The sequence below is a fragment of the Podarcis vaucheri genome (assembly GCF_965113315.1).
Source record: "Podarcis vaucheri genome assembly, chromosome: 7".
NCBI lineage: Eukaryota > Metazoa > Chordata > Lepidosauria > Squamata > Lacertidae > Podarcis > Podarcis vaucheri.
Window position 1 is genome coordinate 34,474,073 of NC_138765.1, and position 18,342 is coordinate 34,492,414.

General features: G+C 46.5%; 1 protein-coding gene across 3 annotated transcripts in view; it reads left to right on the forward strand.

Moving 5' to 3' along the window:
• KCNQ4 (potassium voltage-gated channel subfamily Q member 4) overlaps nucleotides 1–18,342 on the forward strand; it is a 103,507-nt gene that overhangs the window by 51,570 nt on the left and 33,595 nt on the right. For all 3 annotated transcript variants that reach the window (XM_082233366.1, XM_082233367.1, XM_082233368.1), the window contains exons 2-3: nucleotides 10,086–10,176; nucleotides 15,075–15,201. In XM_082233366.1, the coding sequence (XP_082089492.1) occupies nucleotides 10,086–10,176; nucleotides 15,075–15,201 (218 nt within the window). The remainder of the gene's footprint in view (nucleotides 1–10,085; nucleotides 10,177–15,074; nucleotides 15,202–18,342) is intronic.

Sequence of the window (18,342 nt, forward strand, 5' to 3'; positions counted from 1 at the left end):
TGGCTTAAAGTGCCGAAATACTCCGACTGAGAGTTGCTGGGGAGTGCACTCTTGCAGGCGAATCAGGGTTTCTGCCAATGGTTGGATTAATTGTCTGAGGTTGGAATGGGGTGGTGCAGAAGTAGGCAGAGAAGAGATCGGGAAAGCTAGGAAGCCACCACTTGAGGGTTTTTTACACTCTGACTTGCTTTCTGGGGATTAGTTTCAGGTCCCAAAGACTCCTGTTACAGCTGATTCAACTGTAATCCTTCACATCAGCAACAAAAGAAGAGAAACTCAATGTCAGTATTGGGCAGGCTCAGTCTTTCTCTTGGTGGAGGGGTGTCTGTGATCATGGCTCCCCCCCACCCTTTGCTATATTTAGCAAGTTGATTGATTCATCTTGGCGGGTCTCTTTTGTTGGAGAAGCTGTTTTGGAACTACATCTCTCTGCTGAACTAAGGAAAGGATTTGCATGGAGAACTCAAGGGTCCTAGAGGGCTAACGTTACTGCCCCACCACTGTTCACTAACTTTTAAGCTTCTGTTCTGCTCCCCACCCTCACCTGTCTCGACTCCTTGCCTGCAGATGGTACCTGCCTTCTTGGGGAATCTGGTTTGTGATTCTCTAGGCAGTGTAACACATTTGCCCAAGTGCAATGAGTTCCTAGATTTGAAGCTGAGCAAGAGGTCATCTCCATTAAATTGCTGAAAGTTGAGATCTTGTAAGAGTTCAGTTGCAGATCAGCAAGCTAACATACCGGTAATTCAGCAGATCCAAAAACATTTGAACTTAACATCCTGCTCTTTTTTACTTTTAACAAGCACTGTCAATTGCATTACAGTGGTACCTCTACTTACGAACGTGATCCGTTTCAGAGTGCGAACAGCACCCCGAAAAGTCCGTAAGTAGAGTGCGCTACTGCGCATGCACGAAGCGTGATAGCGCGCTTCTGTGCGTGCGGCAAACCTGGAAGTAAACACTTCCAGGTTTGCCACGTTCGTAACCTGAAAAGCCGCAACGTGAAGCAAACGTAACACGAGGTATGAGTGTACTCAGAAATTTTGTTTTGAACACACACATTTATAGAAAGTGTCTTAAATTAATTCTGCCTACTCTCCCTTTATGTTTGGAACTCCATCCTCCAAGCACATACATGATCCCTGTCTGTCTGTCTGTCTGTCTGTCTGTCTCTCTCCAGCCTGCCTTCCTCTTTTTAAATCCCAGCTCCCAGCTCAAAATCCCCTTCTTTGACAAATCATCTGGGGTCACTTCCAGACAACCTGTTTATTGAACATTTGTTCTGATTTGATTTCAAGGGGGCTTGACAATAGGTGCTGTTTGCTGAGTATTTATTCTGATTGGTTTGTGGGGAAATTAGACAGCATCGTTTCAGGCAAAGGCATTTCCCCATCACTTTCCTTATCGGAAACAGTTCAGCTTTGGGGGAGGGAGGATTGAAATTTGTTGTTTAAGAGCTCCATTGCACAATCTGAATTTGCACAACCTGAATTTGCTCATTTGTGATTGAATCTTACCCAGAAGCTCCCTGGCTTAACCCCTCTGCCCTCACCCAGAATCAAAACAAACCTGAGATCCATGCAACAGCTATTTACTCCTAATTTGCACCTCCTTGCTCTCACCTCTCCAATTCCTCTCCTGTCTTGGATATCTTCTCCTCTCCCTTGCCAGTCAGTGTAGACAGTATAGATCTCAATGGTCTGAGTTGGCATAAGAGAGCTATCTGTGTTCCTGGAACTTAATTGCCAATTTAACTCTTTGGTAAACCACATGTCTTGCAGGATGGAGCTGCTAGGCATCTCTAGCTAAAAAAGAAAACCAGGTATCTGGTCAGTATAGCGCAGTGCTGGGGAAGTTGTGACCTTCCAGATTTTGCTGGAGTAGAACTTGTATCATCCTTGAGCATCTGGAAGGCCAGAATCTCTTCCCCACCCCTGGGGTAGATAATATTGCATTGCAAGGACCAGAGGTCTGATCTGATAGGAGGCAGTTCCCATGTTGCAGCTGCACTGCTGCTGCTCAGTTTCATCGGATGATCTTGAGTTCTAGAGTTATATGAGAGGGAGGAAAACTTCTGTCTGCACACATTCCCTGCACTGAACACAATTTAATAAACATCTTTTCGTGTCCTGTTGAGCAGCAAAGGACAACTGGGTGCCGTCAAGGGGAGACAGTCCTCTAATGCTGCTCGGCTGCGGATTAACCGAAACGATTCCGAAGTGTAGCTGGTAACTGACATACTGACTTGTAGGAGCTGAGAGTCCCCCCCCCCCCCCGTTTCTTTAAACCAAGTGCTGTCAAATTGTCACGTACATGCATGTACCTAGTGTTGCTGCCTGTGGGTCTTGGGGGCAATGCGCTGCCCTGGGAGATGGATGGTCTCTGCACGCGGTTACGCAAGCTTGTGGGCCAGTCTTTCCATGTGCCATATTTAGAATTGCTGGATCGGGGGAAAATATTTTTGCACAGCTCCCATTCCTTTGTCTTCAGCAATCTTTGTTTTCCCTTTTATTCATTTCTTTGCTAATTGTGCCAACTCCACCTCCCCTCCTTTTTTTTTCTTTTAAGGATGCTTGGATAAAAGAAGGGAGGAAGATTTGAAATAGCTTAGCTTACACTCTTAATCGGCCCATTTTTGGAGGATATAGCGGCATTGGTAAGAGAAACAGTTCTTTCAGACAGTATAATGTTTCTCTGTGGAGATTTCTACCCCTCTAATTAGTAATGATCAAAGTCACTTTGCGATGTAGCAACTGGCCATGATTCAGAGACAAAATGGTAACATTTTCTCCCGTTCAGCACAAAAAAGGTGCAAGTGTTATTGATTGTCACAAGCCACTGTGTCAGCCCAACCCCATGGCTTTGGGTGGCTCATGATACTCTCAGTCCACGTCTGGAGTTTCTTTGTTTTTCTTCTAATATGTAGCACTGACATTCCACCGTTAATCAAATGGCATTGATGCAGCTTGCAATGTAAAACGCTAATATACCAAAGACAAAACAGCAGCAGTAGAAACAGCGGATATAAATGGCAGATGAAACAAGAGCCAACAATTAAAAGCCCAAACAAAAGGCAGCATAAAAGGCAATTGAAAAGATCCATAGTACCATTTAAAGTCATTAATATGCATGTCAGAATAAGATGAACTTGGTGCAGCACCCAAAAATGGGAGTTGCATAATTTGGGTGCCACCACCAAAAAGTCTATTCTTTTCCTGACAGCCACCTGTCTGACCTCCAGGTGGCTATTCTTCAGCCCGGGGTTCCTGCAGTCTATAACAGAAGCATGAAGTGTAGCAAGCAGTGGCGTCTGTTCAGTTCCACCAACCTCATTCCACTCTCAATCAGCCCCCATTCTTACTTAAAACCAATCCAAGAGGTAGCCCTGCTTCCCAGCTTCCTCTTCCTCCTTAGTCTCTGTGTTGCCCTTGCAGAACACAGCAGGGCGGAGGAGGGGGACAGAACCAGAATTAGTTAGCTTTGCCTGTCAATGGCTCTAGCGCCACCTACTGTTGGGCTCCCTGCTTCCCACCCTACCAATGGGCTTTAGCCATTACTGTTCATTGACCCAGAGTGGGAGGCCAAGTTTTCCACATTCATCCCTGTCACCTGGCAATCCAAGGGCTTTGTGCTGCCAGCCAGTTGCAAGGGCTAGGGCCCGGTGCTTGTGGCTGGAAGAGAGCGAGGCAGGAGCAAGGGAATTTTGTAAAGCCTGTGTGGCAGGAGACATATCCTTCCATTGATCTGAGCCAAGCATTGCAAGCCTTAAAGGTTCTGTGGGTCTTGCAGCACTCTTTAAAAGAAAGCTCGGAGGGAGCCTTTGGTTCACCCTGTGGTCTGACACATCTTCCTCCCGAGGCCAAGCCAGGCAAATTTCAGCACAAGCCATCTCTTCTCCCCACACACCCCAGGAGTGTGGATTCTGTGACCACAGAGCCCTCCTTCCTCAGAAAACATTGGAAGACATTGATATGTTTGGCTGGCAACTGGGTCTTGTTTGCTCCTTCTCTCTTTTCATTCATTCAGTTTTTAGAAACCGCCAGAATCGGCAGTATTGAGATCCGGCGGGTTTCTCATTTCAGGCGCCTGCTCTCGGACTGCAGCGGGGCGAGAGTTTCACATCCTTTGCTGCGTGCCTTTTCTACCCAAGCTCCAGTTTTTCAGCCCAACTTGAGAAGTTTTCCAAAAGGCCAAAAGGATGGGACTCGCTGTTTTCATTATTCTTTTAGTATCTCTCACTTGTTTCCAACAACACAAACTCTGCTCCTGAGTTCATGCAGCCTTCAGAGTCCTGCAGCAAAGGTGTTTCGTGGACTGAGCCATCTCAGGCTGCAGCTGTACAGGAGTCTGACTCCTCATCCCAAGAAGAAATCTCCCTGCATGGAGAACTCTAGCATGCAGTGGAGAAGTGTTCACCCTAGCTTTCCTTGTTGTTCTGTTATCCGCCCCCCCATATATACTTGGGAGAGGATTCAAATACACAGCTGGCTTTTCTGCCCCCAGCCTGCAAAAGTTTTACTTCCAAACTTTGCTGATTGTACTTAACCTGTCCTCTGTAGCAGAGTTGTCAGAAATTGTGTGTGAATGATATTGGGTTGTTGTTGTTGTTTTAATAGAAATAAACTTGATCCATCTGAAGCTACCTGTGAAGTGCTTAGGAGACTCTTGTGCAGGGGTCAGCAACCTTTTTCAGCCATGGGCTGGTCTATTGTCCCTCAGACCATGTGGGGGGCCGGACTATATATTTTTTTGGGGGGGGGGAATGACCAAATTCCTATGCCCCACAAATAACCCAGAGATGCATTTTAAATAAAAGCACACATTCTACTCATGTAAAAACAGGCTGATTCCCGGACCATCCGCGGGCTGGATTGAGAAGGTGATTGGGCCGCATCCAGCCCACGAGCCTTAGGTTGCCTACCCTTGCTCTTGTGCTTATAGATCATTTGTTTGGAACCAAAAGGATGCCTCTGGTGCTCTGTGGAGTTTAATGCTGTTGGCTTGTTTTGCAACCTATATCCTGCTTTGTCTTCAAAAAGTACCCAAAGCAGCGGAAAAAAACAAGAAGGAAATAACCACCCACCCATGAGAGAGAAGAGACTGCAAGAACAGCAGCCTGCTAAAAGAACTAAGAGCTGCCCAGCAATAAAACTGCACCTTGTGGGCAGAAGAGCAGACCTTCCAAGCATGGGCGTAGCCAGGATTTTTGTTATGGGGCAGGCCTTTTGTTGAGGGCAGAACCTCAGTTTGCTATGTATTTTTCTTTATTTTTCTTGATGGGGGGCAGCTGCCCCTCCCTGCCCTACTTTGGCTACGCCCATGTCTCCAAGTGTCCCTATTTTCCAGGGACGGTCTCAGATTTGCAGAAGCCATCCTGGTTTCTGATTTGATCCTGGAATGTCCCACTTTTCCTTAGGACTATTTTCACTGGAGAAATTTCTGGAGGTTATGGAGTTATCTGACCCCCGAGCCATCTAAAGGCAGCCCTGTATAGGGAAGTTTTTTAAATGTTTGATGTTTTATTATGTTTTTTTATATATGGTGGAAGCTGCTGAGAGTGGCTGAGGCAACCCAGTCAGATGGGTGGGGTAGAAATATAACAACAACAACAACAACAACAACAAAAATGTCCCTTTCATTGGAGAAATATTGGAGGGTATGGAAGAGACATCAGTCTGGCGGGCAAAAGCATAGCCAAAGAGAAATACTTACCATCCACGTGAAGAATTCCAAACCCTGGGTTCAGCTAGTGAGAGAATCCACTCTTGCAAGGCCAAGGGGGAGTGTGTGTACATACTGTCAGACCCAGGGGCTTTGCCTTGTATTCCTAGATAGCTAAGGTTTACTTGTGAGTTTAGTAAATGCCAAGCGCTGTTCTTGAGTGGAGTCCTTTTCCACATAAGTTTACCTTGCATGCTGCATGGACAAAACTTGCCATGAAACTGGGACCCAGGGTTTAAATTGCACCTCAGCACAGCAGCCCCTGGCCAGGGGGCCTTAAGCTTCCTTTGTAGAGTGTTCTGCGTGTGACCCACCAATCAGGTTTGTATTGTGGCCTCCTGGCTGGACACAGCTGTATTTCCCCACCCACCCCAGTCTCAGGCAGGCAGCCGAAAAGAAAAGACTTGTCATGCTTCTGCTGGACTGTTTGTGCATGGCTGATGAGCAGCTTGGTCTGTGAGTCTACTGCCGACTTGCCATAAGGACTAGAAGCTTGAGGTTGAAGCGCAGCAGAGAACTGATGGAGAAACTGACCAAGAAGGCTTTGAGCTTAATGGGGGGAATTCTGAATAGATGAAAGAGTGCAGGTCTCTCCAAGAGCAAATATGGCATGATTCAGAAAGACATGCATGGGGAATAGCTACCACACTCCATGGAGTGCTGGCTTTATTCACAGCTGTGACCTCAGGGGCCATGATTGATCCCTCCTCCCCCAAAAAAACTTTGCTGGTCATGCCAGTTATTAGTGCAATAATGGGATTCTGAGCCCCTTGTCACCACAAAAGTGCTTCCTTTCACCAGTCCCCAGAGAATGGCTATAAAGTCCCCCCCCCCTTTTCTTTTTATAAGTGATTAAATATTTAAAATTCTGGCTCAACTCTGATAGTGCTCAGAATATTACAGGCTGTGTGCGTCTCTTGTTCTGCTTGTTTGAGATCAGCATTTTCCCTGGTTGCTGTTTGGGAAAGAAAGACAATGTGTAAAAATGGTTTTGTTGCTTCCCCTTGGATAGCTGGGAAATGGTTTGGCTCCCTGTGGCTGAATTGAGTGGGGAGGGGCCCCTCAGGCTCAGGAAACAAAAGTGGCCCCCAAGACCTCACTGGCTGGCCCTCGGGACCCTCCTCTTTATTGTCACGTATGCTGGTAGCTTATTCCACACCCTGTAACGATGAATTCCACCTGGATTGTGTGTTGTGTGAATAAGCATTTCCTTTTGTCTGTCCTGAGCTTGCTGGCAGTGGGTTTTCCCTGAGCAACCCTAGAGCTTTAGCCTTCTGAACAAGGAAGTTACAATGCCGCTAAAATGTCTGCATAATGTAGTACGTTCATTCATAAGGATACAGCTTTTTCTTCTAGTTAAATAGGTGAAGCTCTCGTTCATTTATTTGTCATTTTTCAAAGGGGCAAAGTCTTGCAAGCAAGGAAGAGGCAAGCAAACTTTACAGCATACCGGTATTTCACCTTAATAAATGAGAGCTCAATTATGGGCATTTGACAATATTTCATTCGCTTGCTCTTTCTCCTCTTACTCATGGGAAAAAGCAATGAGCTCTGGTGCCAGCCTCCACAACTGCTGGAATTCCTTCTGAGACACTCACCAGTTTTGGAGATTTTACCATGCATTGCTCCCAGACTTCTAACTTATCTTTGTAGGTTAGAAACTTAGGAATGTAGGAAGCTGCCTGAGTCAGACTATTGGTCCAGCCAGCTCAATATTATCTACACGGACTGGCAGCAGCTCTCCAGTGTTTCAGATGGGGCTCTTTCCCAACCCCACTGAGAGGTGCCAAAAATCAAACCTGGAACCTTCTTGTATGCAAAGCTCTACCACTAAGCTACTGCTCCCCCCTCCAAAAAAAGCCTTTAAAAATCTGTGAGGTTGTTTTCTGGATGCAACAGAGATTTCTGCTGGTCATTAGGTATTTGTCTCTCTTCTCTGATATAGCCATGTCTTGGACTTGGTTTGCACATAAAGGGAGGGGAAGTGATAAAGTTCTAAGCTGGTAGAGTGCTGGGCAAGGATCGCATATTAGAACACTTCCCTGGCTGTAGTTAAACATCCCTGCACTTAGAAAGCTAGCCCAGAAGGTGGTGTGGGCTAAAATGTCTCCCCCCTGATGTGCTTGCCTTCTACTTGCAGGGAGATTTTACTATTGCAGGAAGATCGCTCCAAAGTGGCACCTCCTGCTGACAGAAGAAAACTTTTCAAGCTTGCAAATTCAAGTCTCCGTCTTCATTTCTCTTAAAAGAAGCTGAGAGGCTTCAATAAACTAAGATAAGATTGGCATTTGGGGTGCGGGTGTGGCTAGGAGGTTCAATGGCTCATCCCCCAGATTTTGCAGCAAAAAAGTGTTGTGCCTCTAGCTCTGGTTTCCGAGACCCAGGCTCCGTCAGCTGCTCCATGCTGCCACCTACGGGCCATGCCTCCCACCTGCAGCTTGGTCAGATGCACTGGTGGCGAGTTCTTGAGGGTTCTCTAAATTGTTGGTGTCTGAGGTGGAAACTCCAGCTGTCTTCCATGGGCTGTGACCCAGCGAGAAGTCCTTCTGAGGAGAGGGTTGCTGAGAATGCTTCCACTTCCAAGTTTCCACCTGGTCTGTGTTTGATCAGACTCCAAGCCTGGCTGGACCAAGAGATGGCCAAGCGCCAAATGTACTCTCCCACTCTCAAACATGGCAGCTCCAGTGTGAGTTATGTCCATCCCCCTTTGAGCATGGCCTGCTTTGGGGCTCCACTGCTCCCTGGTGAGCCCATGCCCTCCTTTTCCAAAGAAAGGATTGGCTAAATTGAATAGGCTAAAAGGGGCCTCCCTGCTTCCTTTTGCCCAGTGGTGAAGCTGCATCCTCTGCTACCAGGGGCAGAGAGCAGGCAGGGGCATGGCTGGTGCCCCCCAGGGGCGTGACATGCATCCCAGGGGCATGGCATGCCACCCATGGGGGTGTGACACACATCCTGGGGGTGTGATGTGCTGCCTGCAGGGGCATGACACGCAGTCCATGGGGGCTTGGCACCCAGCGTGTGCAGGGGTACACGGCGTGTGTCCAGGGGGGCTGCCACAATGGCACCCTACCAGAATAGTGGTGCCAGGGGCAGTCCGCTCCCTCCCCATTCCTGTTCCTCCGCCAGTGCCTCCGCCACCTGACCCTTTTAATTGTAGGCGTTGGGTAAGGAACCTGAGCTACGATCCCTCTCCACAGGCCAGTCCAAAGAAGACCTCACCCTTGCTCTGTGGTGTAGTGGTTAGACTACAACCTGCGGAGGGGGAAAGTGAGCCTTCAAACAACCCTCTCCATCATGAAGCTCCCTCTGCCTGCCCTACCTCACAGGGTTGCTAAGAGGATAAAGTGGGGAGGCGGAGAGCCAGGCACACCACTCTCATATCCTTGGAGGAAAGCCAGGGCATAAATGTAATCCTAAATGCACACTTTAAAAAAAGGAAGCCTTGCCAGTCATAGAATCATAGAATCATAGAGTTGGAAGAGACCACAAGGGCCATCGAGTCCAACCCCCTGCCATTCATTTCTCCTTAACCTTTTAAAAAAGGAAGCCTTGCCAGTCTCCATTCATATATTATGGTTGTATTTTTTTATTTATTTTAAAAAAACACTTTAACTTTTAGAAATCCCAAAGTGGTTTACAGTGGTGGATTAAAAACATATCAGCACAGTAAAACATTATTGATAAAACAGAGCAAAACAGTAAAATATAATAAAAACAGTACATTTAGAGGGTTTTTTGAGAAGTTAAAAAAAAAAACAGCCCAGGAGATTTTTTGATTTTTTTATTTCATAAGATTTATACACTTGATTGTAAAAAAACCAAACCCTCAAAGCTATTTACAAAAAGATAAGATGATAAAATCAAGAAAAAAATGCAACCTTAACTTAAAACAGATTAAAATTACACCAACTTTCTAAATCTATGTTGAAACAGTGAAGAAAATTTTTGCCAAATAAACACTGCCGCATTTCTTTCCCTGTCCATAGAGTTATTTGATCTTGTATCTTATTTTCTTACAGTACGTACAGGATGTGTTGTGGGGTCTGCTGACTAGTTCAGTGAGTTGATTTAGACTGAACTTTCTGACGGTAGCAGCTGTTTGACGGTGGTACTGCCTACCTTGGAAGGTTGTGGGTTCTCCTTCCTTGGAGGTTCTTAAACAGAGGTTGGGTGGCCATCTGTCAGGGATGCTTTAGCTGTGATTCCTGCATTGCAGGGGGTTGGATTAGAGCACCCTGAAGGGGGGGGGGTCCCTTCCAACTCTCCAGTTCTATGATTCTATGAAAGAGGAAGAAAACAGTGTCAGAGGTATGTGCCATTGCCAGCCCGAGCTAATCTGTGTCCCCTTCCTCTTGTTGTTCCAGATTTCTCCTGGTCTTCAGCTGTCTGGTCCTGTCTGTGTTTTCAACCATCCCAGAGCATCACAAATTCGCCAACCAGTGTCTCTTCATCCTGGTAAGGGGGGCTCCTCTGGCCCCCTCCTCATCTGTCTTGCTCTCCTGTCTGCCCATCTTAAGTCTGTTCTTCATTCTTGCAAATCCCTTCTCTCTGCCTTTGGTCTTGCAATCTTTTCTCTTCAGGTGGCTTTGCTATAGGGCCAGCTCCAAGGTTGTAAGTAAGGGACTTAGGGATCCCCATTCCATTCCCTCCAAGAGGGTGGTAGCAGCTCCCTCCCACCATTCTCGGTTTGCTTGCCCCAGGAAAGGAAGAAGAATAAGCAGAAAAGTTTGGATTTGATATCCCGCTTTATCACTACCCGAAGGAGTCTCAAAGCGGCTAACATTCTCCTTTCCCTTCCTCCCCCACAACAAACACTCTGTGAGGTGAGTGGGGCTGAGAGACTTCAGAGAAGTGTGACTAGCCCAAGGTCACCCAGCAGCGGCATGTGGAGGAGCAGAGATGCGAACCCAGTTCACCAGATTACGAGTCCACCGCTCTTAACCACTACACCACACTGGCTCTGGAATCAGAGGTTGGCATCACTGGTCACCTTCCAAAGGTCGTGTCTCAGTGGGGTCCGGAGAAGGCTCTTTTCCTTCTGCTGCTGCCGCTTCTCCTTCTCCTCCTCTCTCAGCAAACCAGCAGTGGAAGGAATGAACAGGGTGGGGAGGAGCAGGTGCCAAGGAGATCCAGGGTGGTGTAGTGGTTAGAGTGCCTAATTATGACCTGGGAGACCAAGGTTCAAATCCATACTTATCCAAGAAGCTCACTGGTTGACCTTGGGCCTAACCTGCTTCTCAGGGTTGTTGTGAAGATTAATTGAGGCAGGCGAGAACCATGTGCATCATCTTCCGCTCCTTGCATGGAATGCAAATGCAATAAGCGAATACAGTGGTGCCTCGCAAGACGAAAAGAATTCGTTCCGCGAGTCTTTTCGTCTTGCAATGTTTTTCGTCTTGCGAAGCACGGTCCGTCGCCACTGCGCCTCTTCAAGCGGCTTTAAAAAGAAAGCGCAAGACGTTTTCATCTTGCGAAGCAAGCCCATAGGGAAATTCGTCTAGCGAAGCAATGCAAAAACGGAAAACCCTTTCGTCTAGCGAGTTTTTCGTCTTGCGAGGCATTCGTCTTGCGGGGCACCACTGTATATAAATGAGGCCGCCCCTCTCCATTCCACCTACAGCAGCTGGCTGGCCTAATAACTGAACCTTAATTCCCTAAATGGCCTTGGCCCAGTATACGTGAAGGAGCGTCTCCACCCTCATCATTCTGCCCAGAGGTCCAGTGCTGAGGGCCTTCTAGCAGTTCTCTCGCTATGAGAAGCCAAGTTACAGGGAACCATGCAGAGGGCCTTCTCGGTAGTGGCGCGCTCCCTGTGGAACGCCCTCCCACCAGATGTCAAAGAGAACAACAACTACCAGACTTTTAGAAGACATCTGAAGGCAGCCCTGTTTAGGGAAGCTTTTAATGCCAGATGGGCAGGGTATAAATAATAATAATAATAATAATAATAATAATAATAATAATAATAATAATAATAATTTCACACTGATGACTGGAAAAGCATCCTCTGCTTCCCCTGAGGCCACAGAGTAGTTTAGGAGGGGGCTGGGACAGGCTGTGTAGCAATGGAGACTGACTGGTCCTTTAGGGCAACTGGGGGAGCACTGCCCCACCAACCTCAGCTTACATCTACTTTCCTGCCTCCTGCCTTGCAACCTTTGCAGGTGGTGGCAGCAGTGGCTGTCAGCTTCCTTCTCCTGGGTCTCAGTGTTGCCCTTGCAGAACTCAGCAGCGGGGAGGAGGAGGAGGATGGAGACAGTTGCCTCTGGCGCCACCTGCTGTTGGCCTCCCTGCCTTCCACCCCAGTGAGCACCAGCCACCATTGCTGTGTTTGCAAGTCTACCCTCCAACAGAGGGATACGACCACAGGACTTAGAAGGACAGCCGGGGAGTAGCCTCTACCGCCCCAAACCTCCTCTAATAGAGGCAGCTGTCTCACTTGGCCTAATGGTAGGGCCAGTACCTGTCAGATGCTTTGCTTGTGGGCTTCCTGGAGGACTCTGGGTGCATAATGCTAGCTTAGCTGGATCTTTTGGTCCGATTTGGTAGCAAGATTCCTCTTCTCATAGCCGGCAGTCCTGGTGGTGAACTTTATCCGTATGGAAAAGGCGGGTGACAACTTGGGGAAGAGGGAAGGGTGACCAAACCCAGGGGGAGGGGGTGGGCGAGAAGAATCTTTAAAAAAAGCAACTTTCCCCCAAACTGTCAGAAACGGCTGACACTGGAATTCTCCCAACTGAGATGGAGACTAAATTAAGAAGGTCCGTGTGACTTTCCCTCTAGTAAGCAAAATAGGGGTTTGTTTGTGAAAAAGGAAAGAAAGGAAAGGGAGGCGATGAGGCAGGACAAAGCTGACACGGCGGGAAAACTTGCCCTTATTGACTAGTGCTCCAAGGGTGCAAGAAAGGGATGCAAGTGAGCTGCTCATACGGCTTCCTGGGCAAGGGTGCTGAAGCGCCACTCTGGCTTTCCATTCAGACCAGGAAAGATGGAGAGGCTTGTGAAGCTGCCATCTCTGAGGGAAGGGTTATAATTCATTGGCAGAGCATCTGTTTTCCATGCAGAAGGTCCCAGGTTCAATCCCTGGCATCTCTGGGCTGGCAATATCCCCCCCCCCAGCTGAAACCCCAGAGAACTGCTGCCAGTCAGTGTGGACAGTACTGAGCTAGATGGAGCAATAGTCTGACTCAGTAGAAGGGATCTTCCTTTGTTCCTATTTAAACCATCCCTTTATTTGGAACCACAAGGGCTGGAATCTTACTTTAGCAAAAGGGAAGGGCCAAAGCTCAGTGCCAGGGCCCCCGCTTTGTGCACAGAAGACCCCAGGTTCAGTCCCTGGTGTCTGCAGGAAAGACTGGTAATGTTCCCCATCAGAAACCCTGGAGAGAGCTGCTGGAAGTCAATGTGGACAATACTGAGCTGGGTGGACAAAGGGTCTGGCTTGCTATAAGGCAGATTAGCTAAGTGGAAGGCAGATTCCTAGGTCCCTACTGTAGTGATTAACTATATGGATAAAAGGTTGGGTTTCTTCAGTTACATGAGAAACCATGGCTCCATACCTCAGCTGTACTAAATTAAGAAGGTCCGTGTGACTTTCCCTCTAGTAAGCAAAATAGGGGTTTGTTTGTGAAACAAACCTTGGGTTACATATGCTTCAGGTTACAGACTCCGCTAACCCAGAAATAGTGCTTCAGGTTAAAAACTTTGCTTCAGGATGAGAACAGAAATTGTGCTCCGGCGGCGCGGCAGCAGCAGGAGGCCCCATTAGTTAAAGTGGTGCTTCAGGTTAAGAACAGTTTCAGGTTAAGAACAGACCTCCAGAATGAATTAAGTACAAATTAAGAGTGAATTACGGTAAGTACTTAACCTGAGGTACCACTGTACATGGAAACAGCTGCCGTAGTTCCTTGGCTTGACACAAGGGTGTCCTGTAGCAGACTCCCTTGTAGCTCAGTGAAAGCCTCTGCTTTGCAGGCATCACCAGATGGGAATGGGAGAGACTTTTTTTCCTGGAACCCTGGAGAGCAGCTGCCAGTCAGTGTTGACAGTACTGAGCTAGATGGTCCAATAGTCCAACTCTGTGTAAGGCAGCTTCATGTGTTCCTACGAATAGGCCAGCCAGGCTGGTGCTCACAAGTGGCTTTGCAGCTGAACTTCTCTGGGGGCTCTCATAATACGTCCCCCAAATATCTATTCGAAAGTGAATTCCCGGCATCGGTGTAAACCAACTTCCTCCACCTTCTCCAGAAGAGATCCTTTGCTATCTGAGGTCTGGCCTTTGCTTGGGAGAGGGATCAATGATTTTCAATGAGGACATTTATATTTAGAAAGCAGGTCCCTATGCCACCCTGCCCTTTCCGGATTCTAATTTCTGCTTGTGGGGTCCACGGGGGCCTGCCGAGGTGGCCTGGTCACTGGGCTGTGGCGGAAACTGCAGGGAGGGGGGGAAAGAGAGGTCTCATTTTGCATGGCTTGAACTGACATTTGGTAGTCGCATTAAGGAGGAATCTCATAGCTGGACTTCTGGTCTGATCCAAGCCCCACCTGGTCCAATGTCCCATTTCAGCCAGCCTGTTAAGATGCCTCTGGGAAGCCATTAAGCGGGAGCCTCTACCTGCAGCTCATTCCCTGGGCCTGACATTCAGAGATTATGCTGATTGTCTCTTGAACATGGAGGCTCCATTTTAGTTGTCATGAGTAATCAAAGAGGTATTTATTTATTCGATTCCTTGCCATCCTTTACTGTGAAGCCCCAGGTTAAAACAATAGAATATTAGATTACAAGGATAATACCAGGTTACGACCACGGTGAGAAATTATGGTTACAACAATGCAATATTGAATTATAAAATGCAGCCGCCGCAGCCATAAAACACATTATCATGAGTTTGTTTAAAGTCTTTCAAATTAACAGCTGTCTCTTAATTTTTACGGCAGCAAGTTTTGTAAGTTAACTGTGCTTTATGAAAGACCGTTGCTTTGCTCTGGTTTTATTTTTCCTTTTTTATATATAGGGGTTCAATAGCTATCTTTAATATGCTTTTGTGGGAGAAGGTGTAGCCTGTCTTATGGTACAGTAGTCCTGAAAGGCGAGGTGTAAATATTTTATTAAATACAATATATGAGTGCCAAGAAGCATGTTCCTTTATTGATTTTAAACTTAGCCACATGTCTGCTTATTTGGGTGACTTTCAACACACACACACACAAACATACAGGGGGCGGGGCAAGTTCTTACTATTACTGTTAACGGAGAGTGATTTCAGAAGTGTTTTGTAGCTTTCTCCTGCCTGGTTTACCCCTCTCCAAAACCCCACATCTGATTTTTTCTGTTCCTCTCTCCTCCTTTGCAGGAATTTGTCATGATTGTGGTTTTTGGCATGGAGTACATCATCAGAGTCTGGTCAGCCGGCTGCTGCTGCCGCTACAGAGGCTGGCAGGGACGCTTTCGATTTGCCCGGAAACCTTTCTGTGTCATAGGTACGCCTTTCGTTTTGCTCTATAGCAGCCAGAAGAGAAGGAGGAGTCACGGGAAGAGACATAGCAAGGCGTGCACAGCTGGACCACATCTTTGCACCGAATGTGTAAACCACACCCACCTGTTAGCCACCAGACATCAGGAATAGCAATCTGTTATCCTTAATCTAAGCACTCAGATATGCACTGCACTAAGATCAGGAGATAATTCTGTGCCTGCTGCCTTTCAAAGAGCAAACAGAGCTTCATTTCTGATCTTAGTGATGTGCTGAGATCAGATATAAGCCTGTACCTGCTGCTGTGGCCTGAACTTTGTGCCAGGGGGGTGCCATATGACATCAGGTAATTGACAGATAGGTGGCCCCAACCTGCCCATCAAAAATGGTCCACAGAGGGTGAACCAATTCTGGATGGGGCCCTCTGCCTGTATCTAATTCCCCACCGCTGATACAAGGCTAGCCAGCAACATTGTTCTTGGGGTAGTGTGCATAGAATGGTAACATACAATTTAAAAAGACAATTTCATATTTTATTTTATTTTTTGAAAAACCCAACTTGCAACATAAAATTCATTTTCTGGAAGAAAGGAGAATCAAAATAGACAATTCAAAAGTACATCATGCAGCACGTAAACAGGGGCTGAAAAGGCTAAAATTGTATATTTGTAAAAAATAAATAAATGCAGGTTGTTAAAAAAGAATAAAAATGTTCCAGAAAGACAGCAATGCAGGCATCACATGGTCCTTTCTTAGGAGGGTGTCCCACGGCTCAGCTACTACCACTGAAAAGCCCCTGAGCCTGTGGCTTACCTTTGTGGGGGCACCTGGAACAAGTCCTCTGAAGATCTAAGGCTTACAGCAGTTATATATAAGAGAATATGATTTTTCAGGGATCTTGGTCTCAAGCTACTAAGGGCTCCAAAGGTTAATAGGACCCAGAAACAGTGAGATCCTAGATACAGGTGACCTTAAGCCATCTAGACCTTATGTTCCCCTTTCACAGAAGGTTTTTAATACCTTCTTCATGATTTGAATAAAGACATCCAAGTTGTTTTACTGTAGTTCTTAAAGAGCTCTGGGTGGCCTTTATCTCAAGCCCTGCTTTGTCCTTTAGAGACCCACATTTTTCTTAATTTTTGCTGAGCTATCAAGTTCTCTTAACCAAGGACGGCCTTGAATGCCACCTACTGGAAGTCCTGAGCACTGCATGCATTGCATAGTCTTACTCGCTTCGCCGCAGGAGAGCTGGTGTAGCCCTTTGAAAAGAGAACTTTAAAAATAGTTCCGTTGCCCCAGTCTCACAGCAGTGTCACTGCATAGCATGCCTTGCCCCAAGAGGTTATGTTATCCTCCTCCTTTCTATTCTGCCTACAACTGAAGATGCTGTTTTTAAAACAAGCTTTTGATTCCATGGTTCAGTTTAAGTACCGGTAATTGCTTTTGACTTTTGGCTGTTTGGGTTCTTATTTATTGATGCAGCTTTTAGTTAGACAGTTATACTGGATTATTGTTATTTTTATGTTTGTTTTTATATTTTGCAAGGTGCTTTGAATTGCTCTTGCAGTTCAGTGGCAGAGCATCTTATTTGCATACAGAAGATCCCAGGTTCAATCGTCCACATCTCCAGGCAGAGTGGAGAGAGGCCTCTGGAGAGCCACTGCCAGTCAGTGTCAACAGTATGGAGCTAGATGGACCAGTGATCTGACTCAAAATGAGGCAGCTTCCTATGCCCCTGGGACACATTTTTATACAAACAATTAAAAGACTTTTCATAGTTCAGGGATGTGTGCTTCCCTATCGCCCCATTAGAACGTAAACATCCTATGAATCTCTCTCTCTGTGTACTTTTGGCCCAGTTGCAAATCCTTGGTGCAGGTCAATTTTCTGCCCAGGGCAGCTGTCTACCAGGTCCACCTGGTACGCAGGCTGAGACCCTACCTGCCTGCAGACTGTCTCGCCAGAGTGGTGCATGCTCTAGTTATCTCCCGCTTGGACTACTGCAATGCACTGTACGTGGGGCTACCTTTGTTTTTTTTTTTTTATAATAATTTTTATTACATTTTTTACAGAAATAACAGAACAGTCAAAGAATAAAAAGAGAAGATAAAAAGAAGGGAAATAAAAAAGAAAAGGAACACGACCACTTCAATGACTTATTTCAAATTTCCATTGGACTTCCCCCGTCCCCCGCACAATGCATTCTTAACAATAAGTTTATCAGCAAATTATACCCTTATTTCGTGTATTTCTTTATATTTTCAATTGCAATTTAGATTTAAATCTCTTGATCACCATATACTCTAAAAATATACCATAATATCGTTTTTACCCATTTAAATCTTGGTTCTTTCATAAATCTTATCGAATTTCATAAATATTCAAGTTTCGTTACTGGAGCTAAGTTCCCATTCATACGACATCTTATGTTTCATATAACTTATAATACTTTTGCAAATAGTCTTTGAATTTTTTCCAGTCCTCCTCCATTGCTTCTTCTCCCAAGTCCCGGATCCTTGCAGTCATCTCGGCTAGTTCCATGTAGTTCATCAATTGCGAGTGCCAGTCCTCCAGTGTGGGCAAATCTTGGGTCTTCCAATACTTGGCGATAAGAATTCTTGCTGCAGTTGTAGCATACATAAAAAAAGTTCTATCCTTTTTTAACACCTTCTGGCCGACAATGCCCAGAAGGAAGGCCTCTGGTTTCTTGGGATACGTGGGGCTACCTTTGAAGGTGACCCGGAAACTACAACTAATCCAGAATGTGGCAGCTAGACTGGTGACTGGGAGCAGCCGCCAAGACCATCTTGAAAGACCTACATTGGCTCCCAGTACGTTTCTGAGCACAATTCAAAGTGTTGGTGTTGACCTTTAAAGCCCTAAATGGCCTTGGTCCAGTATACCTGAAGGAGCATTTCCACCCCCATCGTTCTGCCCGGATGCTGAGGTCCAGCACCGAGGGCCTTCTGACAGTTCCCTCATTGCGAGATGCAAAGTTACAGGGAACCAGGCAGAGGACCTTCTCGGTAGTGGCGCTCGCCCTGTGGAACGCCCTCCCGTCAGATAACAAAGAGATAAACAACTACCTGACATTCAGAAGAGATCTGAAGGCAGCCCTGTTCAGGGAAGTTTTTAATGTGTGACATTT